The sequence below is a fragment of the Oryctolagus cuniculus genome, chromosome 7 (assembly GCF_964237555.1).
Source record: "Oryctolagus cuniculus chromosome 7, mOryCun1.1, whole genome shotgun sequence".
Taxonomy (NCBI): Eukaryota; Metazoa; Chordata; class Mammalia; order Lagomorpha; family Leporidae; genus Oryctolagus; species Oryctolagus cuniculus.
Genome location: NC_091438.1, coordinates 47220156 through 47247027, shown reverse-complemented (window position 1 = coordinate 47247027; position 26872 = coordinate 47220156). Strand labels below are relative to the sequence as shown.

Sequence of the window (26872 nt, the reverse complement as noted above, 5' to 3'; positions counted from 1 at the left end):
TCACCTGCTTAGGCTGTGCTCACTACCCAGATCAAAAAATCATTAAGGTCCAACTAACCAAGAAACTTATCTATACTTGTGAGAAGAATCAAGCTAATTCCACCTCTCTATTGTCAGTCATGTAATGATATAATGAAAAGGATATTTCTTCTTTCGCATAGAGACAAAGGAAATTCATCAGAAATAGAAAATTCAATATTATAAAGCTAAACACAAGAAAGATAAGGGGAAAAGATCTCCCCCTCATCCCCCGCAATATTCCAACTTATGCTAAACTCAAGATTACCAACATTTACTATGAATGTCATATTCCTTCAAATTTTTGGAGTCTTACAGAATTCTTTACTTGTATTCAGAGAATGAAAGAAAATTAACCTGAACAAGTCCTGAAGATTTTTTCTAACTTAAAAGGGATGTAAATGTAGAAAATTCACACTTGCCTGCAATCTACCAATGGCCACTAGACAAAACTTGCTTCCCTGGCCAGCCTCTGGGTCATCATCCGGGAGGGAAACACCTTCAGGAAGGTGAGGTTAAAAAGTTTAATTGAACTCTCAGACTCAAATGTTTTGCATGAGAGAATGATAAATGAGAATGTTAAAAATAAAGGTACAATTACATAAAATTTACTATATGTGCTACTCATGATATAAAATATATACATAAATTCATATATTTCAGCCATATTAACTATAATAAATTAAAGACTATAAGGCTCACTCGAGGTATTCCAAACACTATGCTAGCTAAATCAAACACATGTGAAGCAGCCCCTCTGTGACCAGAGAACAGATGTCTTGCCCAACCTGTGATCTGAAGTAAGCAAACAACCAAAAATGAATTTATGCCAAACACTAAGAGTTACTTGTGTCCCTTGGAAAAGAGAAAAATAATATTTTACATGGGAAAGTGAAGAAGAATGTAATTCTTCCTTATTCTTTGCATAGCTATTTTATTTTTATTCACAAAAATAGTACTTCTGTTGATAGCTACACAAAAGAAGTAAAGATCTTATGTACCTTAAACTATGTTTTATGCAATACAAAGATCACAAAGTTCAGATGTCATTACCTCATTCCTTAAAATATTTTCCTTAATTATATTAACTTCCACTTATTGGTATTTTTTTGTATTAGTATTTATTGATGGCTACCATATATGAGGTACTGGGCTGGATGCTTTCCTTACACTAAATCTAATCCTCATAATAACCCTCTATGGAATGTATTCTCTCCAAAGTACAGATGAGAAGTTTATAAAAGTCAAGCAACTTATCCTAGGTTATATCACTAATAAATAGCAATAATAATAGCAATGCCAGGAATCAAACCCAGGTTTTTCCAAATCCAAAGTTGAATGTCTTTTCTAAACATAAAACCTTGCTGCCTGTTTTTTTTTTTTTTTCCTTAGTTTCTGTCTTACCCAAATCCTTAATTCACAGTGACACCCAACTAGCAGGGAAGTAAAAAGTTTCTAAGGCTTGCAAACTCTTAAAAGTCAATTAAGCCGGCGCCGCTGCTCACTAGGCTAATCCTCCGCCTTGCGGCACCAGCACACCGGGTTCTAGTCCCGGTCGGGGTGCCGGTTCTGTCCCGGTTGCCCCTCTTCCAGGCCAGCTCTCTGCTGTGGCCCGGGAAGGCAGTGGAGGATGGCCCAAGTGCTTGGGCCCTGCACCCCATGGGAGACCAGGGTAAGTACCTGGCTCCTGCCATCGGATCAGCGCGGTGAGCCGGCCACAGCGCGCCAGCCGTGGCGGCCATTGGAGGGTGAACCAACGGCAAAGGAAGACCTTTCTCTCTGTCTCTCTCTCTCACTGTCCACTCTGCTTGTCCAAAAAAAAAAAAAAAAAAAAAAAAAAGTCAATTAAAAAGCTGATTCCCCCACCAAGGCTGGCGCCATGGCATAGTGGGTAAAGCCGCCGACTGCAGTACCGGCATCCCACAAGGGCACCAGTTCGAGTTCCAGTTGCTCCACTTCCGATCTAGCTCTCTGCTATTGCCTGGGAAAGTAGTAGAAGATGGCCCAAGTCCTTGAGCCCCTGCACCTGTGTGGGAGACCTGGAAGAGGCTCCTGGCTCCTGCCTTCAGATCAGCACAGCTCCAGCTGATGCAGCCATCTGGGGAGTGAACCAGTGGATGGAAGACATCTCTCTCTCTCTCCCTTCCTCCCTCCCTCCCTCCCTCTCCCTCTCCCTGCCTCTGCCTCTCTGTAACTTTGCCTTTCAAATATATAAATAAATCTTTTTAAAAAAAAAACTGATCCCAGCCAGCACCGCGGCTCAATAGGCTAATCCTCTACCTAGCGGCGCCGGCACACTGGGTTCTAGTCCAGGTCGGGGCACCAGATTCTTTCCCGGTTGCCCCTCTTCCAGGCCAGCTCTCTGCTGTGGCCCGGGAAGGCAGTGGAGGATGGCCCAAGTGCTTGGGCCCTGCACCCCATGGGAGACCAGGAGAAGCACCTGGCTCCTGCCTTCAGATCAGCGCGGTGCGCCGGCCGCAGCGCGCCAGCTGTGGCGGCCATTGGAGGGTGAACCAACGGCAAAAGGAAGACCTTTCTCTCTGTCTCTCTCTCACTATCCACTCTGCCTGTCAAAAAAAAACAAAAAACAAAAAACAAAAACAAAAAACAAAAAAACAAACAAAAAAAAACAAACTGATCCCAGCAAAAAACACCTTTCTTATAATCTCTGTGACCTCAAGTTCTAATAAAGCTAATCAGCTTAAAACTTCATTTAAGGCCCTTGCAGAGAGCATCTCCTTCTAATTACTACAATCAAACCATTTTCACCATTTCCCTCAAAGTTTTGTAACTAATTTAGAAAGACTTCTCAAGTGAATAATCCCAATGATTTTTAGTAACCACTGCTTAAAAGCATAGGTATTCAGTATATATAATTATGATTTTGTACATTTAAAAACTATGCTGTGACACAGCCATTAGTGAGACATTTTCAAATCTGAGTATATCATCTCCCCAAGTGGAATACAAGCTCAATAGTGTATGTGAAGGGGTCTGCTGTTTCTTTCAGGTTCCATCCAAGTACATTTCATACACCAAACACATAATAAATATAACTTTCTTAGACTTGGCGAGGAACCAAACGCACCGAAAAGAATCACCATCCAACTTTCCTACCTGCTGGGGGCCAGGCCTTGATATAGCCTGTGCAGTGCACCACCACGAAGTGAGGTTCTCCATCTTTCACAGAGCCAAGTCCATTCCTAGAAGAGTGGTATCAGTCAGAAGAAAAATCATACCTAGAAATTTCTTAAAGGACAATGCTGGCTTGGGAACTTCAACTTCAGAGTCTTGGTTTTTGAAAGTAGGACAATCAGTGCTGGGACCTCTCCCACCCGAAAGTAACCACCATAATTTCAACCATTACCAAAGGAAAACAACTGAAAAGAACTACAGCACAAGGAAAAGCAGGCAAAACAGTAAGTAAACTTCCTTTAACAGGAAAACAAGAAAAACTTTAGAAGTTCAGAAAAATACTGCCAGAAAAAAGTACCTAGGAGGCGAGGGAAGAGGGTGAGGACTACGAAAGGAAGTATTACAGTAAGTCAGGTGAGAAAGTTATGCTCTGTTGGGTCTTTGGTTACCCCTTTGGTTTTCACTGCTTAGGACTTCACCTGCATCTGTTCCTCACAAAGCTCAGTCTATTCATGGAGACTGGGTCCACGGAGCTATTGCCACACCTGTTTCAATGAGCAGAGAGATGCAAAGCAGTCAGCTTGCACAATGAAAGAACCTTTTTTTTTTTTTTTTTTTTTTTTTTTTTTTTGACAGGCAGAGTTAGACAGTGAGAGAGAAGAGAGAAAGGTCTTCCTTCCGTTGGTTCACCCCAATGGCCGCTAAGGCTGGCACGCTGTGCCGATCCAAAGCCAGGAGCCAGGTGCTTCCTCCTGGTCTCCTGAAAGAACCTTCTTTAGTGAAGTACGGTAACAGGCTTTAAATGCATCTTGACACAGAAAATTGGTAACAATGCTCCTAACACCAAGGAGGGATAATGGAAGTCACATTTGGTACTTCAAAAATATAACTGTTCTAAAATTTGAAGTAAAAAATATTCTATATGCTCTCCAAATGCAAAGATTCTCTATATCAGGAGTTGGCAAACTTTGTAAAGGACTAGAGTGTAAATATTTTCAGCTTTGTAGATCATACAGTCTAGTCTATTGTAACTAGGCAATTCTGGCAGTATAGCATAAAATCAGCAAAGACAATATATAGGCAAATGGGCATGGCTAGTTCCAATAAAACTTTCTTACAAATGAAGGGCAGTGGCTTGTTAATTCAGGCTATTTATCTTCTCTTGCCTATGTCTTTGCATTGGCCATGGCCATATGTTGGAATGGTCCCTTCAACTCAACTTTCTCTCTTTCATTTCTTTTTTTTTTCTTTTAAAGTTTTATTTGTTTATTTGAAAGTCAGAACCACACAGAGAGAGAAAAAAAGGCAGAGAGGTCAGTCTTCCATCCACTGGTTCACTCCCCAACTGGCTGCAAAGGCTGGAGCTGCGCCTATCCGAAGCCAGGAGCCAGGAGCTTCTTCCAGGTCTCCCACATGGGTACAGGGCCCCACGGGCTTGGGCCATCTTCCAACCCTTTCCCAGGCCACAAGCAGGGAGCTGGTTTGGAAGTGGAGCAGCTGGGACTCAAACCAGCGCCCATATGGGATGCCAGGACTGCAGGCAGCGGCTTTACTTGCTACGCCACAGCACCCACCCCCTCTTTCATTTCTTTAAAATAACAACAGTAGATAAAACTTCTACTGTTTAATATATGCCATGCTCTGTTCTAAATATCTTCACATATATTAATTCATCTAATCCTCATAACTTTGTGAGTTTAGTATCAGTATTACTTCCAACATTAGATGATAAAATCAAAGCACAAAGTAGGCTTGTAATCTGACCAAGATTTCAGAAGATATATGAAGCTAAGAATTAAAAACCACAGAATACTATGGACTAAAACTAACTCCAGCAGACTGAGTCCAGAGGCTATTGCAAACCATTAAGCCTTGGGGTCGGTGCTGTGCCGTAGTGGGTTAAGCCGCCGCCTGCATTGCTGACATTCTATATGAGTTTTGAGTCCTGGCTGCTCTACTTCTGATCCAGCTCTCTGCTATGGCTTGGGAAAGCAATAGAAGATGGCCCAACTCTGGGCCCCTGTACCTGTGAGGGAGACCTGGAAGAAGCTCCTGGCTCCTGGCTTCAGATCAGCACAGCTCCTGCTGTTGTGGCCAACTGGGGAGTGAACTAGCAGATGGAAGACCTCTCTCTCTCTGCCTCTCCTCTCATTATGTAACTCTTTCAAATAAATAAATAAATCTTTAGGGGCAGGTGCCATGGCGCAGTAGGTTAATACTCCTCCTGTAGCGCCAGCATCCCATATGAGCACCGGTTCGAGTCCCGGCTGCTCCTCTTCCAGTCCAGCTCTCTGCTGTGGCCTGGGAAAACAGTAAAAGATGGCCCAAGTGCTTGGGCCCCTGTACCCGCATAGGAGACCAGGAAGAAGCATCTGGCTCCTGGCTTTGCATCAGTGTAGCTCCAGTTGTTGTGGCCATTTGGGGAATGAACCAACAGAAGGAAGACCTTTGTCTCTGTCTCTCCCTCTCACTGTAACTTTACCTCTCAGATAAATAAATATAAATAAATAAATCTTAAAAATAAAAAAAGAAACCATTAAGCCACATAATACTCAATGTTACACCTTTCCCGGAAAACCTTCCTTAATCTGATCATTTCTAATAGGTATACTCCCAGTATTTATGTACATGTTTACATATATATAAACAATGTATATGTTCAATGACAAGTTCCATTGTAGAACCTGAACTTATTTTGTAACTTGAAGAGATGTTTCAGCTAGCTATATAGAAAGAACTATCATTCTTTCTACAAAATCCTAAAATGCATAACGTATATTTATAAACTCTAAATACTATCTGAAAGACACAAAAAAATTTCAAAACCAAATAATGCAGAAATGGTCTCAGTATATGGATGTGCCTTGTGATGCAATGGGAACAAAATATAGGTTCTGGAGCCAGACTACTATGGATTAAAATAAAATCCCTTTATGAGATACTATCTGTTGTAACCTTGAGAAGTTAATTTCTCTGCATCTTTTTTTTTTTTTTTTTTTTTTTTTTTTGACAGGCAGAGTGGACAGTGAGAGAGAGAGACAGAGAGAGAAAGGTCTTCCTTTTGCCGTTGGTTCACCCTCCAATGGCCGCCGTTGCAGCCGGCGCACCGCGCTGATCCGATGGCAGGAGCCAGGAGCCAGGTGCTTTTCCTGGTCTCCCATGGGGTGCAGGGCCCAAGCACCTGGGCCATCCTCCACTGCACTTCCTGGCCATAGCAGAGAGCTGGCCTGGAAGAGGGGCAACCGGGACAGAATCCGGCGCCCCAACCGGGACTAGAACCCGGTGTGCCGGCGCCGCAAGGTGGAGGATTAGCCTATTGAGCCACGGCGCCGGCTCTCTGCATCTTTTTTTTCATCAGCAAAATAGTAACCATGAATCTTATGCTCTAGGGCAGTTTGGGGATGAAATAAAGCATGTATCACAGTGTTTCACACAGTAATTGTTCAGTAAATGTTGACTCCCTTAACAAAGATTTTATTCGTGTTACAACCCACTTAGGTCTTCACAGTTAAATTTAAAATCTAGGAGGGCCAGTGTTGTGGCATGGTGGGTTAACCCTCCACCTGCGATGCATCCCATATGAGTACTGCTTCAACTTCAAGCTGTCCCACTTCTGGGCCAACTCCCTGCTAATGTGCCTGGGAAAGCATTGGAAGATGGCCCAGGTCCTTGGGCCCCTACTATCTATGTAAGAGACCCAGACGGAGCTCCGCCTCCTGGCTTCAACCTGGCTCAGCCCCAACCACTGCAGCCACTTAGGGAGTGAACCAGTGAATGGAAGATATCTCTTTCTCTCTCTGGGTCTTCCTCTCAATATGTAACTCTGTCTTTCAAACAAATAAATAAATCTTACAAAAAAAACTAACTGAAACTTTGATTTAAAACTTTAACTCCACTGACAGAAACAAAACGCTCAGTTCTTGATTATTTCTATGCCAAACGATAATCCTCAGCCTGACACTCACCTCATTCGGCAAATAAAGGATCTTCTTGAGCCCATACACATCCTCATGGAAGACTGCTGACCTTCCTTTTTCACTGTTCCAGTCTTTAGATCCAGGATACGCCCTGAAGAAGAACGTGAACACCAGTTTGAAATGCATTCTTCTGAGTAGGAAAGAGGGTGATACCAGAGGCAAAAATAAGCATCATATTCGCGCCCCCTTGATCTCCTTCCTTATGACAGAATAAGCCAAGCATGAAATACTTCAATTTTCATCAATGAGTCTCACTGTAAGTCCAAAGGCAGCACTGAAAATAACTTTATGCAGAGGAAGGTAGGAGTGGAATGTGTAGTGGAAAGCAGCAAGAGGCAAAGCTATATTCTTGTGCCTGATTATTTATACACATGAGTACAATGAGTACAGACACACACACACACATTGAATGTCATCAATTTAAAAACAAGTAATTTTATATGCTACAGAAACACACATCTGTCTCAAACCAAAACTGTTTCTCTTCTTTATTAAACAGAAACAAACAGCAAGCTTTTAGGGAAATGGAAAACTAAAACCAAAAAGCAAAGCAAACCAAATGCATAAAAACATAAAAGAAGGGAAAACTAAAGACCAACATTAATAACCATCCTGGAATGCTCGCTTTGGCAGCAATAGAAACAATAGAATAGAAGCAATAGGAACAATTCCGAACAATAGAACCATATTGGAATTTCTTGCATTTTAATTATCAATTTTTATTTGTTTCCACTTAAAAACTTTTCCTAGAGTTGCTCAGAACCAGATGTGACTTTTTTCCCCCTAGACAAATGATGGCAAAAAGAACAAAAGCTTTAAAGTGGGAGGAAGGAGGAACAGAGCAATAACAAATACCTTGTATACAGACGAATAAGCACTCCCATTTGAAATAAAATTTTGTTACCACAGAATCTAGCATAAAGACAAGCTCAAGAGGGTAGAAAACAAGACTACTATCCAAATGATTCTTTTAGTATAACAGAAAAAAAAAAACCTGTCGTAGGTTTGGATTTTATGGTTTCCTTTATATGATATTAACATAATAAACTTTCAAATTAACATTATCACTAATGAAACACTTTCTAAGGACTAGCTACAAACTAGATAATCTGCATGTGAATAAAAAGAACTGATATTAATTAAGGGGAAAATTCTAGAAACCTTGCCACAGTCAAGAAACCAATTTAAAGAGCTAAAATATCCCTTTACACTTCAGGAAAAGAAGGACTTCCCACTCATTCCCCATCCACATAACTCTCACCTGTCAGGGCATTTTCTGAAGTGGAAAGCTGTTCACGAAGTTTATCCACATCATCTGGGTGCACCTGATCATAAAGTGTGCTGCCAAACCATTCAGACTGTGGCTGGTTCAAAACAGGAGTAACTGAATCAGAGACATATACCACTCGTCCTGTTTCACATGAGACAATAAACAGAAAGCCATCTGCTGCCTCCAAGATCAAATGTTTCAGTTCCTGCCCAAGGAAAAGAAATAAAAGTTAATACTGAAATCTGAAAAAACAAATATTCCTACTCACGCCATATGTATTTTTCCATAAGCAACTGTGGGTCATGCTTGATTCACTGCCAGATTTCTACCCTAAATGTAACCTTCATTGACAAGAAAGTTATTGCCAATAGATATTTCCTCAATTTCTCTACGTCACTAATTACCTCTTCCTGTTTCTCTCAGTATTCAAAAAGAATAATAAAAAAGCTTACTACTAACAACCACAGACTCCTTCATCCCAATCTTTCTGGTCTCTTTTTTTAGCTCTTGCTGAACAAATATTCCCACTTTATCTTTTTTTGCCCTCAGATCTTAAACATGATCAAATTTTCTCAATTCTATACAAATCTTCCCTCAACTAAGCTCAACTCATCTCTACTTTTCAGTGCCAATTTTATACTAAGAATGTTATACTCACTGGTTCTATTATCTTACTTTTCAATTATATCTAAATTGTACTGCAATCCTCACTCCAAATCACTGCATTTTTTTTTTAAGGAACTTGTGAATGTTCTCCTAAGTGCCAGTTAGAGTCCCCTTCCTGGGTCTTCTTTATTCAACCTTCCTACAGACTCTAACACTGCCATCCATTCTATTCTTTAAATTGTACTTTTACTTAGTTCCAATGAGACCACACATTTGTTTCCTCCCCTGATTCAGGTTCCTCTTTGTTCAAGGCTTCGTTAAATGTAGATATTTCCAAGGTTCTTATTTTAAGTTCTGTTCTCATATAATAGTTTCTTTCTGGGAAATAATATCTACTCTTCCCTTCTTCTAATATCTTCTAATATCTACCTTCCCAGATGTGTATCCGCCTAGTTTTCTTTTTAAGCTTATACTTTCAGACCTGAGTGTGAAGAGTCTGTTAAACATTCCCAAATAGATATTATCCCAGCAATGCAATGTTAATATCTCAAATCCCCAATCATTATTTCCCTGCACAAAAAACAATACTGTACTCTTCTAGAACTCCTTTTGATTAACAGCATCCTCCCAGGCTAGAAACCTCAACATCTAACTTCTCCCCCTCACATTCTAGTGACAGTTTAACGCCCTACTTTTTCTTCACTGTCATCATCACCAAGACTGATGCCAAGACTGATGAAGTGGTCTTGCTGCTTTTACTCCCTCCATCCATCCTTTGCTACCAGATCTAATCTATTTTGATGGCTTGCTTCCCATTGCCTAAAAAACTGAAATCTAAATAACACCAAAACATTCTATCATTGGATCCAGACAACCTTCCTATTATTGCCTAAGCATGCTAAACTACCACTTGACTTTCCTTGAATAACCCAATTACTTTTGTACTTCTAAGTTTCTGCTTAACTGATTTCCCAAATCTATATTACTTCCAAATTCCTCAATTTTCCACATGTGTATTTCTATAGGACTTATTACTACACCTCTATTACAGAAATGGTTCTTCATTGTTTTATTTACATGTCTGTTTCTACCAATGACTAGTTCATCATTTTTTATATTATTGAAGGCACAAAACACTTGGTTTCTCTACCCGGAGTGTGTTGAATCAATAACTGTGTGTGTACTATCAGAGCAAATTAAAATAACAAACACAGCTATAAAATCTGTACTATATGTGTTTTAAAATAGATATCTTATTTAGACTATCCTATTTAGAAATAAAATAGACTATCATATTTAGAGATAGTTCAAGTCCTGGCTGCTCCCTTTCTGATCCAACTGTATGCTAATACAGCTGGGAAAGCAGTAAAGATGGCTTAGGTCCTTGGGCACTCTACCCGTGTGGGAGACAAAGATGGACTTCAAGCCTCCTGGATTCGGCCCGAGCCCTAGCTGTTGCAGCTATCTGGGGCTTGAACAAGCAGATACATATATCTCTTTCTAACTCTCTCCATGTCTGTCTGTATGTCGGCCTCTATTGTCTTTCAAATAAACAAATACATCTTTTAAAAAATTTAAAAATAAAGACAAAATAGCAGCATTTTAGGTAAACTGTTTTCTTCATTAAATTTTCTGTATTTCCCAAATTTTCCCACAATGTTTTATTTTTAATAATCAAAAAAGAAGCACAGTACTCTGAAAAAACTTCCCTAACCACTTTCACTCAAGTCTGGCCACTCCATTAACTTTAGCCATCCCGCAACTATGTATCTATTCCCACAGAAATTATTAATTTGAAAAGTATTCGTTCTCTATCTTTTCTTCTCATATTTCACTTGCATGTGTATTCTGTCACTCACATATTTATATTCAGATTGAGTTTGAAAGGCAGAAAGTGTCTGCCTCAGCCAGCGCCGTGGCTCACTAGGCTAATCCTCCGCCTGTGGTGCTGGTACTCCAGGTTCTAGTCCCAGTTGCAGTACCAGATTCTGTCCCGGTTGCTCCTCTTCCAGTCCAGCTCTCTGCTGTGGCCCGGGAGGGCAGTGGAGGATGGCCCAAGTGCATGGGCCCTGCACCCCATGGGAGACCAGGGGGAAGCACCTGGCTCCTGGCTTCGGATTGGCGCAGCGCCGGCTGTAGCGGTCATTTGGGGAGTGAACCAACGGAGGGAAGAACTTTGTCTCTGTCTGTCTCTCTCTCATTATCTAACCTTGCCTGTCAAAAAAAAAAAAAAAAGAAAAAAAAGAAAGAGTCTACCTCCTCTATTTCTCTCACGGTGCACTGAATGTGACAGAGCACATCTCTGAACAATGGTGGTCTCTGAGACTTCTTCTATCACTAAATCTAGAAACTGCTTTCAGGAATTAAAAACAGATTCATCGTCTATAACCCTAAACGCAAGGAAGAGGACTTATTCCATTGGTGTGGTAATCCCTCTGTGATTCCACTACTGTTCTTCAACCCTATTGTATTTGTAAGTTAAGTTCCAAAATATCTATCAGCTTGCTAAACAGTTTTCAAAACTCTTCTCTGCTTCTCACTGTACCAAGTCACTTAATGCTATGGGCCAAGGGTTGAAACTCGTTTCCTCATGACCTAAGCTCTTCCTGAAGAGCTGAATTGTTGTCAACAAAAAAATCAAAACTTGCAACAGATTCACCCAGATTCTAGACTCTTAGGTTTTAAGCCCCAGAGACCTGATCAGTGAGGAAAGACGGCTTATAGGAGCCATCAGTGGACGTGTTGCCAGTTCCCCGTAATGACTTCATGTGAGAAACTGCCATGCGTAAGATGGTTAGTTTGTCTGGTTTCCGAGCCAGGGCACTACAGGTGGGTACCATGTCTGACAACTCTGTGATGTAAGCTGTCATCTTGTTCCGCCGTCGCCTTTCAATTTCACTATGATTTTCCCTGTATAAAAGAGAGAGAAGTCCCATCCAGGTAGTCACATCTGGTCATTTGGTAGCAAGAAGAATGAAATGGATACCAAGTAGGCTGTTGAACAATGTGATATTTTGATTTAATGATGCTTAAGTCTCAGAAGTTAAAATAAGGGTTTGCCAACCTCATGCAGAGCAAGCATAGAACAGAAACTAATAAGGCAGGCAGAACAAACAGATAACAAATTTCCTCCATGACCTGGAAACTTCAGTTACTATGAACATTACCATTTTTTCAGAAAAAAAGATGTTTTATGAAACAATAGTACTTTAAAATGTTGATTTAATTAAATTTCTAAAGGACAAATAATCTCAATTTGGTTGACTACACGTTTAATAGCTCAATTGTTTAGGCTAGAAAATAAAACAACCAATTTTTGCAAACTCAAGTATGTTGCTTAATAGCTGATAAAAGAGCTGATAGTATAGATTTTGTTGATTCATAAAATGTTGCTTTGTTGTTAAGCTTATCTCATAACATTAGAAGGCAGAACTGCAAAGTTTTGAAGATTTATTTGTACCACAAATGCACAAAGTCCTACTGTCTTTATGTGAATGTAGTGCCAATGCACTAAACTTAAGGTACTGTAAAACACTACCCACTGGGGCAAGTGCTGTGGCATAGCGGGTAAAACCACTGTCTGTGGTGCCGGCACCCCATGTGGGCACCAGTTTGCGTCCGACTGCTCCACTTCCAATCCAGCTCAGGTGGCAACTACAGGTGGCAGCTTTTCCTCCTATGCCCCAAGGATCTTATTTAAACAAAAGTTCTTTGTCAAAAGCGGAGAGGGATGATTAATCTAATACACATGTCTTTTTTTTTGAGAAAAGCTAACAGGTCAAGTGTTAAGTGACTTTTCCTAGGGCTGACATCATTCCCAATGCAATGATTTCCTCACATTATTCCAAATCAGTTTTCTATAGGGAAAAGTATTTGGGGTTGGTGCTGCAGCACAGTGGGTTAAAGCCTGGCCTGCAGCACTGGCATCCCATATGGGTGCTGGTTCGAGTCCCAGCTGTTCCACTTCTGATCTAGCTCCCTGCTAATATGCCTGAGAAATCAGAGGAGGATGACCCCAAGGCCTTGGGCACCTGTACCCACATGGGAGACCCAGAAGAAGCTCCTGGTTTCAGATTGGCTCAGCTCCAGCCATTGCAGCCATTTGGGGAGTGAACCAGTGGATGGAAGACCTCTCTCTCTGCGTGTAACTCATGTTTTTCAAATAAATAAAATAAATCTTAAAAAAAAAAAAAAGAGGAAAGTATTAGTAGGAGACATGAGTTGAAACAGCAGCAAAATGAGTTTGTGGCCCAGCTTAAAGACATAAATGATAGATAAAGGGGAAAAAAAAACACTAAAAACAGGTTTGGTATTAATGAATTAGTTCCTACTAAAGTATCCCAAATCACAAAGACTAGAAAACATAGAAACTTGGGCACATTTCTTGCATAATATTCCTATGTTATGGACAAAAGTCTCCAAAGAAAATTCTAATGGTGCCATATGTAGCTACTTTGTCTAGGACACACAATTCTACTCTAGCTTAAAGCCTCAATCTTCCTTGTATCTGACAGGTTTCTGACACTAAAGTCCAGAAATCAGATCTTTTAAACAGCCACATCAAGGCAGCTAAGACTTCTCTGGGAAACCACAAAAAGGATTCAGTCACCACAACTACACAGTTCTACTGTGACCTAGTAATCTAGCTGGGAGTCTACCAGGAAAAGAACAGTGAGTTTCCTAGAGATGCACAAATGCTGAGGCCTAAATACTTGGCGTTAATTCCAAATACAGACATATTTTTTGTTTTTCTGATAGAAGGACATTTTCTTGTTAAAGCACCAACTGGCATTGCTGTATTATTTCTGAAACCTTTGGGTTCTGTCAAACTTAGTATTGACATAAGTGAAAATGAGAAAAAACTAATAGTAATTTCTTAAATCCCTAAGTAAAGTTCCCTCAACTCACCAACTTTCTGATGAGGGAAGCCAAAGTTCCTGTTACACCCAAACTTCTAAAAACTCTTGTCCTCTCTTGCCACAGATAAGGAAAGACACAAAGAGAAAGGGGGAAGAAAAGACAGAGTAAGAAAAAGGATAGAAAAAGCAGCATCGTCCACTTCATCATGCTAAAAGACACCGTTCTCCTACCTGGCAAGTCTCTCTTTATCCGCAGAGCTCTGCTCATCATCCGACCTAAAAACAGAATTAATCAACTAAGCTAAAATTAAAATAAAAGGGAGGGAGGGATGGGGGGAAAAGAAGGAGGAAAGAAAAAGGTTAATAAGGAAAAGAAGGAAAGGAAAGAGAAAAAAAAGAAAAAGAAACAGAACAATATGGATGCAGAGTATAGGTGGGGAAACTGGAAACACAGGCAGGAGCCTTGCCTGTAAGTCTGTAAAATCATCTGTTAGGATAAAAAATAACTTACAAGACAAAGGCAACATTAAAACAAGTCCAGTACATACTATAAATTATTATGATCCTGAACACAGAAAGTACTTTGCCAATCAGTCTCTGTAAAGAGTAAGGATATACAGAGATTGAACAAGAACCAATCAAGAGAATTCAGGAAACCATTCTCATACACTACTCCCAACCTGGAAAGGAAATTCCATCCGAATGTGTATGCTATTCTATACTGAAAAAGGTAAAGATGAGTGTGAAACAAATGGTTACAAATATCTCTTCCCCACCCCCCACACACACTCAGACAAAATAACCAACCAGATTTCACCAGAGCAATCAGATAAATGAAACTGAGAGCAATGTTTCTGACATATGTCCTCTATCACTGATTTGTTCCTACAGTAACTCATAATTTCGCTTCAGTCATTTTCACATTTCTCTGTAGTAAAGTCACAACATGACTAAATCTCCAGTACCAACTCTCTCTTTCCTGATGGAGGATACAAAATATTATCACTAAATTTTTGTGGAAAACTGAGATATTTTAAGAATGAGTGGCAAGTAAAGGAATGGCATAGTGTTGGAAGGTCAGTGTACCAGTATTTAATTTGATTTTATATATGTGTATGTATTTATATACATATATACACATACACACATACATATATACACATATATGTAATAAAGAAGCCTCCCATAAAGCATCTAATAAAAGCATGACATTAACAGGCTGAAATATTTCACCACTAAAAATTATACTGACTTTAGGGAAAATTTCAATAAAATGGCCAGTAAGAAAACACAAAATAGGGGCCAGTGCTGTGGAATAGCAGGTTAAGCTGCCACCCTTGCAATGCCAGTTCAAGTTCAGGCTTCTATGCTTCCAATCCAGCTCCCTGCTAATGTACCTGGGAAAGCGGCAGCAGATGATCCCGAGTACTTGGGTCCCTGCCACCCACATGGGAGACAGGGATGGAGTTCCTGAATCCTGGCTGTAGCCTGGCCTGGCCCCAGCTGTTGCAGACATTTGGGCAGTGAACCTGGGAACGGAAGATCTCTTTCTCTCTGTCCCTATCACTCTGCCTTTCAAATAAAGAAAATAAATCTTCAAATACACACACAGAGTAACACTGTAATAATGAGAAGCATGTACAAATTATTCATATATTCTGAAGAGACAGAAAATGGAATGATTTAAGTAGTTTAGAATGTTCCTTGGATCATTTCCTTTAGGAAGTTCCCTGACAAACTATAAAACATTTTTATTCAAAAAGCTGAAGAAGTTGATACATTTTCAGCATTTGAACACCCTGAACTAAATTTCCAAGGAGACATGAGGTCAAATACCTTAACAAATGATATCTTAAAGGAATGATTTCTGTTGTTCGAAATAAAGTTAAATATCTAAAATTTCTATTACTACTGCTATTATTACAACAGATCCACAACCTCTTATCTACTTCAATATTTTTAAATGTAGTGCATAAGCATATAAATATTCACACTAAACAGGAGAAAAGGGGCCGGCGTTGTGGCTCACTCGGTTAATCCTCCACCTGCGGCGCTAGCATCCCATGTGGGCACCAGGTTCTAGACCCAGTTGCTCCTCTTCCAGGCCAGCTCTCTGCTGTGGCCCGGGAAAGCAGTGGAGGGTGGCCCAAGTGCTTGGGCCCCTGCACCCACATGGGAGACCAGGAAGAAGCACCTGGCTCCTGGCTTCGGATCGGTGTAGCTCCGACCGAAGAGGCCATTTGGGGGGTGAACCAACAGAGGGAAGACCTTTCTCTCTCTCTCACTGTCTAACTCTATCTGTATTAAAAAAAAAAAAAAAAAAAAAAACAGGAGAAAAGAAGACTAAAATAGCTCAGATCATGATTTAACGGCTTTTTGGAATTTCAGTCAAGAGACTGAACCTACACCACTCATATTAACTGATGTTTTAACTTTTTATGCAGCTTGAAAAACCATTCCCTATATATCTATATTAATTTCTTTTTCAGAAGGTTCACATACTGAAGACTTTATAAGTATCTATTTCGATCAGCTTTGATAAATAAATTCTTCAAAACCCTCTTAGGAAGTAGGCATTTAGCTTAGCCATTAAGACACCCACATGCTACACTGGAGTGCCTAGGTTCAATTCCTAGCTCTGGCTCTTCCCTTCAACTTCCTACACATGCAAATGCCGAGGGTGAAGCTGTAATGCTCAATTAATTCGGTTCCTGGCATCCACATTCAAAATCTGGATTGTGTTCCTGGTTCCTGGCTGTAGCCCTGGCCCAGTCCTAGCCCACTGTGGGCATCTGGGGACCGAACCAGGAGGTAGGGAACTCTCTCTATCCCCCTCTCTCTCTGTCTCTCAAGATAAGAAAAATAGGGGGTTGGCGCTGTGCAACAGCAGTTTAAAGCCCTGGCCTGTAGCTCGGCATCCCATATGGGCATTAGTTCTAGTCCCGGCTGCTCCTCTTCCAAACCAGCTCTCTGCTATGGCCTGGGATAGCAGTGGAAGATGGTCTAAGTCCTTGGGCCCCTGTACCCATGTGGGAGACCCGGAAGAAGCTCCTGGCTTTGGATTGGTGTAGCTCCGGCCATTGGAGCCATCTGGGGAGTGAACTAGCAGATGGAAGACCTTTCTCTCTGTCTCTACCTCTCTCTGTGATTCTGTCTTTCAAATAAATAAAATAAATATTTAAAAAAAAAAAAAAGAAAAAGAAAGGGGAGGGGAGGGGAGGGCAGGGGAGGGAAGAAATTAAACACTCTTAAATTCACTCCTTTCCTGTACCAATGCTCAAAGCATTTTATTTTCTCAGTGTTCAAAAATTCTCTGCCTGGGGTCAGCGCTGGGTAGAGGGGGTGAGGCTACCACCTGCAGTGCTGCTCCATTTCCGATCCAGCTCTGCTAATGGCATGGGAAAGCAGTAGAAGATGGCCCAGGTTCTTGGGTCCCTGCACCCGAGTGGGAGACCCGGAAGCAGCTCCTGGCTCCTGACTTCGGATGAGCCCAGCTCTGGCCATTGCAGCCACTTGGGAAGTGAACCAGCAGATAGGGCATCTCTCTCTCTGCCTCTCTAATTCTGCTTTTCAAATAAATAAATGAATCTTTAAAAAAAACACTACTCTGCCTGATATGTATTAGCCCTCTACATCAGTGGTTCTCAAAGTATGGTCCACAGACTGGCAACATCAGCAAGGAATAAATAGTAAGAACTCAGTTAAGTAATATATTTTAAAATAATAGGTTATTCAATTTTTATGAGGTAGTCATAAATTTAATTTTTTAAAAAAGAAATAATTTATTGCTTAGTAATATATATTAATTTCTAAAAAGAAAACCAGAGTGAGACAGATTTATTGTTTAATAAAAGGTAAAAAATATATTTCATCATCTTGACAAGCAATGTTTAAAACTTTTAAGTTGGGGTTGGCGCTGTGGCACAGCAGGTTAAAGCCCCAGCCTGCAGCACTGGTATCCCAGAGTCATGGCTGCTCCACTTCCAATCCAGCTCTCTGCTAATACACCTGGGAAAGCAGCAGAGAATGGTCCAAGTCCTTGGGTCCCTGTATCCACATGGGAGACCCGGAAGAAGCTCCTGACTCCTGGCTTTGGATCGGCCCAGCTCCAGCTGTTGCAGCCATTTGGGGAGTGAACCAGTGGATGGACTACCTCTCTCTGTTTCTACCACTCTCTGTAATTCTTTCAAATAAATAAAATAAATCTTAAAAAAAAAAAACAACAACAACTTTTAAGTTCCAGCCAAAACTCTAGTCTCCAAAAAACTGTCTCTATTGTCATTTTTAAAAGACAAAACCATTATCTGCACAGATTTTGCATAGCAATTTAACAGTAAGTGGAACAATTCCATAGTTTCTGTTTCCATAAACATCTAGCAAGCACACTCCTTTGGCTATCACATACAGAGAAAAACACTATAAAATATACACTAGGGTGGGGCCGGCGCCATGGCGCAGTAGGTTAATCCTCCACCTGAGGTGCCAACGTCCCATCTGGACGCCAGTCCTAGTCTCAGCTGCCCCTCTTCCAATCCAGCTCTCTGCTGTGGCCTGAGAAAGCAGTAGAAGATGGCCCAAGTCCTTGGGCCCCTGCACCCGCATGGGAGACCAGGAAGAAACTCCTGGCTCCTGGTTTCAGATCAGCACAGATCCAGCAGTTGCGGCCACCTGGGGAGTGAACCAATAGAAGGAAGACCTTTCTCTGCCTCTCCTTCTCACTGTCTGTAACTCTATCTCTCAAATAAATAAATAAAATCTTAAATATATATATATATATACACACACACACACACACACACACACACACACACATACCCTAGGGACCAGTGTAATAGCACAGCAGATTAAGCCACCACATGAAAGATTTCTCTGCCTCTGTGCTGCTCTGCTTTTTAAATAAATAAATCTTTAAAACATACACACACACACACACTGCTAGTTTGAAGCTATGTACCTAAAAATAAATGATCATTATAACACTATTTTAGCACCTTTCAAAAGAGGAAAGAGAATGGACTCAGAAATTCATTCTTAACCAGATAAAATTAAAATTCAATATGACTGAGCTGCCATGTCCCCACACACCATCAACCAAGACACTCTACTACATTACCTGGCAAACCGCTCCTTATCATTAGACATCTGATCTTCATCACACCTGCAGAAGAAAAACAGTATTAGTTCAAAGCATTGTATTTGTCATATCTATTTCACAATGCAATGAAAAGCAGAAAGGAGCAAAAAATACTCAACAGAAAAAAAAAGCCAACAGAAAAGATTCACAAATCAATAGAGATAATAACAGTATCCCACAGAACTTAAAAAAAATCTGTGTCTAGGGGAGGGTGTTGTGGCACTGTTGTTAAGCCACCATTTGGGATGCTGGCATCCCATACTGGAATGCCTGGGACTAAGTACCACCTCAGTTTCCAATCCAGCTTCCTGCTGATGTGCACCCTGGGAGCCAAGAGATGTTGGGGCTCAAGTATTTGGGTCACTGCCACCCTTATGGGAGACCTGGATGGACTTCCCAGCTCCTGACTTCAGTATGGCCCAGCCCTGAACAGCCAGTGAATGGAAAGTATTTCCCTTGCTCTTTGCTGCTCTATCTTTCAGATAAATAACAAACTTTCTAAAAATCGACAACTATTATTTGTCAGGTTTCTGATGTCTTCATTACCCTTACTTATCAAACCCACCAAAAAGATGAAGATTTCATGAGGACACAGCTGACTGCCCTCTCAGCACCACTCTAAAGCTTGGGATAGTTTACTTCTGTGTGTGGCAAAAACAAACACGGAACATAAAGTGCATCATTTTCACTTTTTTTTTAAAAAAAGATTTATTGATTCGGCTGAAAAGTCCATGAGAGTATTTCAGGCATGGAAAGCCAAGACACTCTATCAAAAAAAAAAAAAAAAATGACCTAAATGAAAGATCTCCGTGAGTGAGATCCCAGTGGAAAGAACAGGCCATCAGAGAAGGAGGTACCTTTCTCTGAAGGAAGAGAGAACTTCCACTTTGACTATGACCTTATCTAAATAAGATAAGAGTCAGTGAACCCAAAAGGCTTCCATAGCCTTGGAAACTCATGACTGGAGCATAGGGAGATTACTGATGCCATAAACAAGAGTGTCAATTTGTAAAGTCAACAACAGGAGTCACTGTGCACTTACTCCTCATGTAGGATCTCTGTCCTTAATGCGCTGTACATTGTGATTTAATGCTATAACTAGTACTCAAACAGTATTTTTCACTTTGTGTTTCTATGTGGGTGCAAACTGTTGAAATCTTTACTTAATATATACTAAACTGATCTTCTGTATATAAAGAGAATTGAAAATGAACCTTGATGTGAATGGAAGGGGAGAGGAAGTGGGAAAGGGGATGGTTGCAGATGGGAGGGAAGTTAAGGGGGGGGGGGGAGCCACTGTAATCCATAAGCTGTACTTTGGAAATTCATATTCATTAAATAAAAGTTAAAAAAAAGATTTATTGATTTTGAAAGTCAGACTTACGGGGCAGGGGAGGAAGGAAAGACAGACAGAAAGATCTTCTATCTGCTGGTTCACTCCCCAGAAATGACAAGGGTTGGGCCAGGATGAAGTTAGGAGCCAGGAACTCCATCCAGATCTTCCATATGGATGGCAGGGGGCCAAGCGCTTGGGCCAATTCCCACTGCTTTCCCAGGAGCATTACCAGAGAGCTGGATCAGACGCTGCACAGCCAAGATTCCAATCAGCGCACATACAGAGTAAGTCATAGACAGCAATTAATCTGTTTAATCCATTGCACCACAATGCCAGCCCCTCCACTATCATTTTACAAGACTACTGTCGTGGGGCCAGCACTGTGGCATAGTGGGTAAAGCTGCCGTCTGCAGTGCTGGCACCCCATATGTGCGCCAGTTCCAGTCCCGGATGTTCCACTTCCGATCCAGCTCTCCGCTATGGCCTGAGAAAGCAGTGGAAGATTGCCCAGGTCCTTGAGCACCTGCACCCACGTGAGAAATCCAGAAGAAGCTCCTGGCTCCTGGCTTCTGATTGGCCCAGCTCCTGCCATTGTGGCCAATTGGGGAGTGAACCAGAGGATGAAAGAACTCACTCTCTCTCTCTCTCTCTGCCTCTCCTTCTCTCTCTGTGTTAACTCTTTCAAATAAATAAATAAATCATTAAAAAAATAAAAATAAGGTTCCTTTACTTATCAAATATATTTCTCAGCAATATACAGACTACCTGGGTAATACTTTCAACTCTGGGAAGTGAAACACAGGTTGCAGTCAAGATTATCTTCCTTCTTTGAGTCTTACAGCTTTTCTTACTTGAAAACAAGGTAAGCAATTGGTATTCATCAAGAATATCCCCCCTTTCTGAAAGAATCCATTCATGAATATACTGAAAAGCCCATGTTCATTGTTCCAGAAGATTCATCACTCAAGGATACAAATTCCAATTCCTGATACCTGTAGGAGTGAACTGGTATCAAAGAGTGTGATAAAGTAGTACATTAATAAGTTATACCTCCTAGTATCCACTCTCTCGTATAGCCTCCTCCCACACTGACTCAGGACTTGTATATACGATTTGCTTTGGTCAATGAGATGTTAGCAAATGTCATACATGAGGAGGCTTGATAAGCACTGCGCATTGAGAGTGGCCTTTAGAATGCTGCCATGGCCAAGTGAAGCCTGGCCTCCCTGGAGACAAAAGACCACATGCGGATACCAGCCAGCCCAGCTGAGTCAAGTGCTCAGAGCTGACCAGCTGGTTGAATACCATCTGAAGAGTGGGTCTAGGAAAGATCAACAGAAAAACCACACAGTTAATTCAGAGAGCTGTGAGAAATAATGAACTGTTGTTCTTTTTAAGCTATGCACCTATAGATAATTGATACAGAAGGTCTTGTAAACTATGTGCTTCTCCCCAAGTCTCTTCTCTGGAATTATTAACAGAATGCTTGAAAATTTTCTGGTACATAATATAAAAATTTTAAGTTTTAGGATAAAACATTCTCCTTAAGCCTAAGGATGAAAGTATTTTTAATTTTAGTGCATTTTAATTTATTTTTAATTTTACTGAATGTTTAATATCAGAAATGTAGAGAAAGTTCTTCAAAATCTTACCTCAAAAATTTACTGTTCCCTTCTCCATCATCATCAAAATCCAGCCTAGGAAAACCAACAATAAATATTGTAAATCTACTAATACTACAAAATATTAAAAAAATTAAGATTTGTGAACACAAGCTATCTGTGCACACATTCAAACAGAAAAGGAAAAAGCGAAAGTAAGCAGAAGTCAAAAGATCTCCACCACATTGATGTCATAGTGCCTAGATAAGCAAAGAAGCTGAGCACTAGACTAAAGGAACACCTACAGCTACCTCAACACTTCCCTGGGTAGCAGTCCCCATTTGCCAAAGTTTTTGCCTCAAAGTATAGCAATCTCTATGAAAGGAGCAGGAATCCACTCAAAATGGACAAGAAAAAAAATCAACATGATTACCTCAGGCCCATTTTTCATTTCTATGGTCTACTCTAAGCCATGCTGCCAGCTTTCTTAAACACCTTCTACCTTCCTTTTTTTGGAAGGCAGAGTGACAAAGAGAGGAGAGAGGGAAAGAGAGAGAGAGAGATGTTCCATCTGTTGGTTCAGTCCCTAAATGCTTGAAAAAGCTGAGGCTGGGCAAAGCCAAATAAGAGCAAGAACTCCAATCAGGCTGGCACCGCGGCTCACTAGGCTAATCGTCTGCCTGCAGCGTCGGCACACCAGGTGCTAGTCCCGGTCGGGGTGCCGGATTCTGTCCCAGTCGCTCCTCTTCCAGTCCAGCTCTCTGCTTGGCCCGCAAGGGCAGTGGAGGATGGCCCAAGTCCTTGGGCCCTGCACCCACATGGGAGACCAGAAGGAAGCACCTGGCTCCTGGCTTTGGATCAGCGCGGTGCGCCACTGGCCATTGGGGAGTGAACCAACGGAAAAGGAAGTCTCTCTCTCTCACTGTCCACTCTGCCTGTCAAAAAAAAAGGAACTCCATCCAGATTTCCCACCACGGTGGCAGGGACTCAAGCACTGGGATCATCAAATACTACCCTCCTAGGCACACTGGCAGGAAGCTGGATTGGAAGTGGAGTAGCCAGGACCTGAACCAGCATGGGACACAGTTGTTCCAAACAGTGGCTTAAACCGCTGCACCATGTCTGCCCCTCTGAAACATCTTTCAAAACAGTGATGTTACATAAGGGAATTATACAAGACTTAAGAAGGTTGTTAGATAATGCTTCTTTCCTTCACTCATTTAATACACAATACAATAGGTACCACATTCAAGACACTGTGCTAGGTGAAGCAAAAATAAGAACTTTTCCCTCAAGGGACTTTTTGGCTAGGCAAGTACAAATTATAAACTAAATGAGAAAGGGAAAGTACCATGGGAATGGCACAATCAATATGCTACAATTAGTGAAAGGAAAGGTGACTTTCATGGGATTAGAGAAAGTATTAGGTAATAAAGTAGGCCAATCTCCTATTAATCTCTGTACTTAATTAAGCCAAAATGCTGTTCTTGTTACCACCATAACCCAGTGATAACTCTTGGCGTATCTGCGAGTGGGATAACCTGGTATTAGGAGCCTCTGGGTGGGTTGCATGTGGAACACATGGCATCAATTCTGAAAACATTTGTTCCTCCTCCTCCTTCTTGAAGCCCCTTATTATCTATCAAAATCCTAGGCCCCTACTCTATTCCTTACAATTACTCTAAAGAAATAATGTGAAAGAGAGAAGCAATACAAAGAAGCTTATTGCATTATTACTTAACAAAAGCAAAATCTTCAAAATAGAATGCCCAAGAATTAATTACATGGTGTCAGAGTGTGGCACAACAAATTCAGTCACCATGTGGGATGCTGGCATCACATATGGGTGCCAGGTTCCAGTGGTTTAGGTCCCAGTTGCTCCACTTTTGATCCAGTCCTGCTAATGCACCTGGGGAGGCAACAAAAGATGGCCCAAGTACTTGGGCCCCTGCCATTATGTGTAAGACCTGGATGGAGTTACAGGTTCCTGACTTCAGCCAGGCCCAGCCCTGGCCTTTCTGGCCATTTAGGGAATAAACCAGCGGATAGAAGATTCTCTGTGTGTGTGTGTGTGTGTGCGTGTGTGTGTTTCCCTCTAACTCTGCCTTTCAAATAAATAAACAAATATTTTTTAAAAATTTAATCACATCATTTTATGCAATCATTAAAAATTATTCTACATAGACTATGCAACAATATGTAAAAGGTTATTAAATATATTGGGTTAGATGAGAAAGCCAACTACACAAAACTATATAATTACATCATATAATTATTAAGGGATTTATATACAGAAAAAAGACTGAAGGAAATATACTAAAAAATTAATGGTACAGATGGGCAATTAGCTTAGTGGTTAAAATGCCAATTAGGGGGCTGGCATTGTGGTGCAGTGGGTAAAACTGTTTCTTGAAACGCAGCCATCCCAGCTGCTCCACTTCCGATCCAGCTCCCTGCTAATGAACCTGGGAAAGGCAGCAGAAAATGACCCAGGTGTTTGGGCCCCTGCCATCCTCACAGGAGACCTGAATAAAGCACCTGGCACCTGGCTTCAGCCTGTCCCAATGCTGGTCATTGCGACCATCTGGAGAGCGAACCAGCAGATGAAAGATTCTCTCTCTCTTCTTTCTCTCTGTAACTAACTTTCAAAATAAATAAATGTTAAAAAAAAAAAAAAAAAAAAAAAGAGTAAGACTCTAAAGCCAAACTCCTAAGGTTCATATCCCAGGTCTGCCACTTACTAATGTCAGAAAGTTAGAAAGTTGGGTTACTTTTTCACCCTATGACTCAGTGTATGAATTAAAATGTGTAAAGTTCTTGAACACATAACATGGCTTAATATTTACACATGATACCACTTAACCCAGGGATCACTCTTACATTATTAGTGGTAAAACTAAAAGAATAGTTATAATATTAGCTACATATTTTTTAAAAGAGAAAGGGAAATTTAATGCCAATATATGGCTAAAATATTATCCATTCTTCCAGGCCCTTAAAAGCAACCTCCTTTCTGAAGCTTTTCCCAATCTATACCAATCAAATGTGTTACATCCATACACTGAAAAACACTGTATTTGTTCCCTTCCTATAAAACTTGACATATTCTGGAGCCAGCACTATGGTACAGCAGGTTAAGACATTGCCTGCTGTGGCAGCATCCCATATGGGCACCTGTTTTGAGTCCCGATGACTCCACTTCCAATCCAGCTCTCTGCTAATGTGCCTGGGAAAGCAGCAGAAGATGGCCCAAGTCCTTGGGTCCCTGCACCAACATGGGAAACCAGGAAGAAGCTCCTGGCTTCAGATCGGCCCAGCTCTGGCCGTTGCTGCCATTTGGGAAGCAAACCAAAGGATGGAAGGCCATCCTCTCTCTCTCTCTCTTCTCTCTCTCTCTGCAACTGTTTCTCTCAAATAAATAAATCTTAAAAAAAAAAAAAAAAAAAAAAAAAAAAAACTTGACATATTCTATCTTGTATTTATGTGTGTAATGATTATCTCTATCAGAATTCAGAATATATACAACTGGGGCCAGTGGTGTGGCGCAACGGGTTAAAGCCCTGGCCTGAAGCGCCGGCATCCCATATAGGTGCCAGTTCTAGTCCCGGCTGCTCCTCTTCCAATCCAGTTCTCTGCTATGGCCTGGGAAAGCAGTGGAGGATGGCCCAAGTCCTTGGGCCCCTACACCCGCAAGGGAGACCCAGAGGAAGCTCCTGGCTCCTGGCCTTGGATCAGCACAGCTCTGGCAGTTGCAGTCATCTGGGGAGTAAACCAGTGGATGGAAGACCTCCCTCTGTCTCTACCTCTCTCTGTAACTCTTTCAAATAAAAATAAAAAAGAATACATACAACTGTATCTTGTTTATCTTTGTATCATATTAGCAATCAGATAATGCCATATATTTATTAGGTATTTAATAAATACTACTGGGGGGTGGGCATTTGGTACAGCAGATAAGACACTGCTTAGGACACCCATATCACATATTGGAGTGCCTAGGTTTCTGTCTTGACTCCTTTTCTAATTCCAGCTTCCTCCTAATGCACACCCTGGAAAGCAGGAGGTGATGGCTCCAATACTTGGGTTCCTACAACCTGTGTAGGGGACCTGGATTAAGTTCTGGACTCCTAGCTTCAGCCTAGCCCAGCTCCAGCTATTATAGACATTTGGGAAAAAAAACTAGCAGATGGGCAAACTCTTTGGATCTGTTTCTTTCTCTTTCAAATAAATAAAATTAGATTTAAATTTTTAAATAAATACTTTGGAACAGATTGGACTCTGTATTATATAAACCAAACAAGATACCAGTAACTTGAAAAAGAACTATTGTAGAGTTCAGCACTCTCTAAATTCAGAAAAGAAACCCAACAAAATGATTTGCAGAATGCAGATAAAGCAGTGAACAGTTTTCTCAGCAATAGTAAATCCTTCAGCTTAGCCACAGTCTTTGATCTTGCAGAGCCTTTTTGGTTTGGGGGAAAAAAACTGCTTACAGAGACTTGGATAAAAGCATCACTTTTATATAAAGTAAATGGGGCAGGAATGGAAGCTGCCACATGGGACACCCATATCTCATATAGGAGCTGGCTCAAGTCCCAGCTGCTGTGTTTTTGATCCAGCTTCCTGCTAATGCACCCTGGATGCAGCAGATGATGGCCCTATTGTCTGGATCCCTGCCACCCATTATGGGAGTCCCAGATGCAGTTCCTGGTTCCTGGCTTCAGCCTGGCCTACCCCAGGCTGTTGTGGGCATTTGGGGAGTGAGCCAGCAGATGGAAGATCAATCTATCTCCTCCCTCCCTCTCTCTTTGCCACTGTCTTCCTCTCTGTCACTCTGCCTTTCAAATAAATAAATAGATGTTCTTTTTTTAAAAAAAGAATTTTTAAAAATAAAGTAAAACCCATAGACTGGCCGGTGCCGTGGCTCACTAGGCTA

The 26872-nt window shown here is 41.2% G+C and overlaps 1 protein-coding gene across 11 annotated transcripts in view; it reads right to left on the bottom strand.

Moving 5' to 3' along the window:
• Positions 1 to 26872, bottom strand: part of ARNT (aryl hydrocarbon receptor nuclear translocator) — a 110807-nt gene that overhangs the window by 19129 nt on the left and 64806 nt on the right. For 8 of the 11 annotated variants that reach the window (XM_051856015.2, XM_051856009.2, XM_051856017.2 and 5 more), the window contains 9 exon segments: positions 21988 to 22032; positions 18979 to 19023; positions 14097 to 14141; positions 11703 to 11916; positions 8392 to 8605; positions 7119 to 7221; positions 3633 to 3698; positions 3136 to 3221; positions 441 to 517 (listed from right to left, as the gene is read on the bottom strand). In XM_051856015.2, coding sequence (XP_051711975.1) covers positions 441 to 517; positions 3136 to 3221; positions 3633 to 3698; positions 7119 to 7221; positions 8392 to 8605; positions 11703 to 11916; positions 14097 to 14141; positions 18979 to 19023; positions 21988 to 22032 — 895 coding nt within the window. 11 annotated transcript variants of the gene reach the window in all.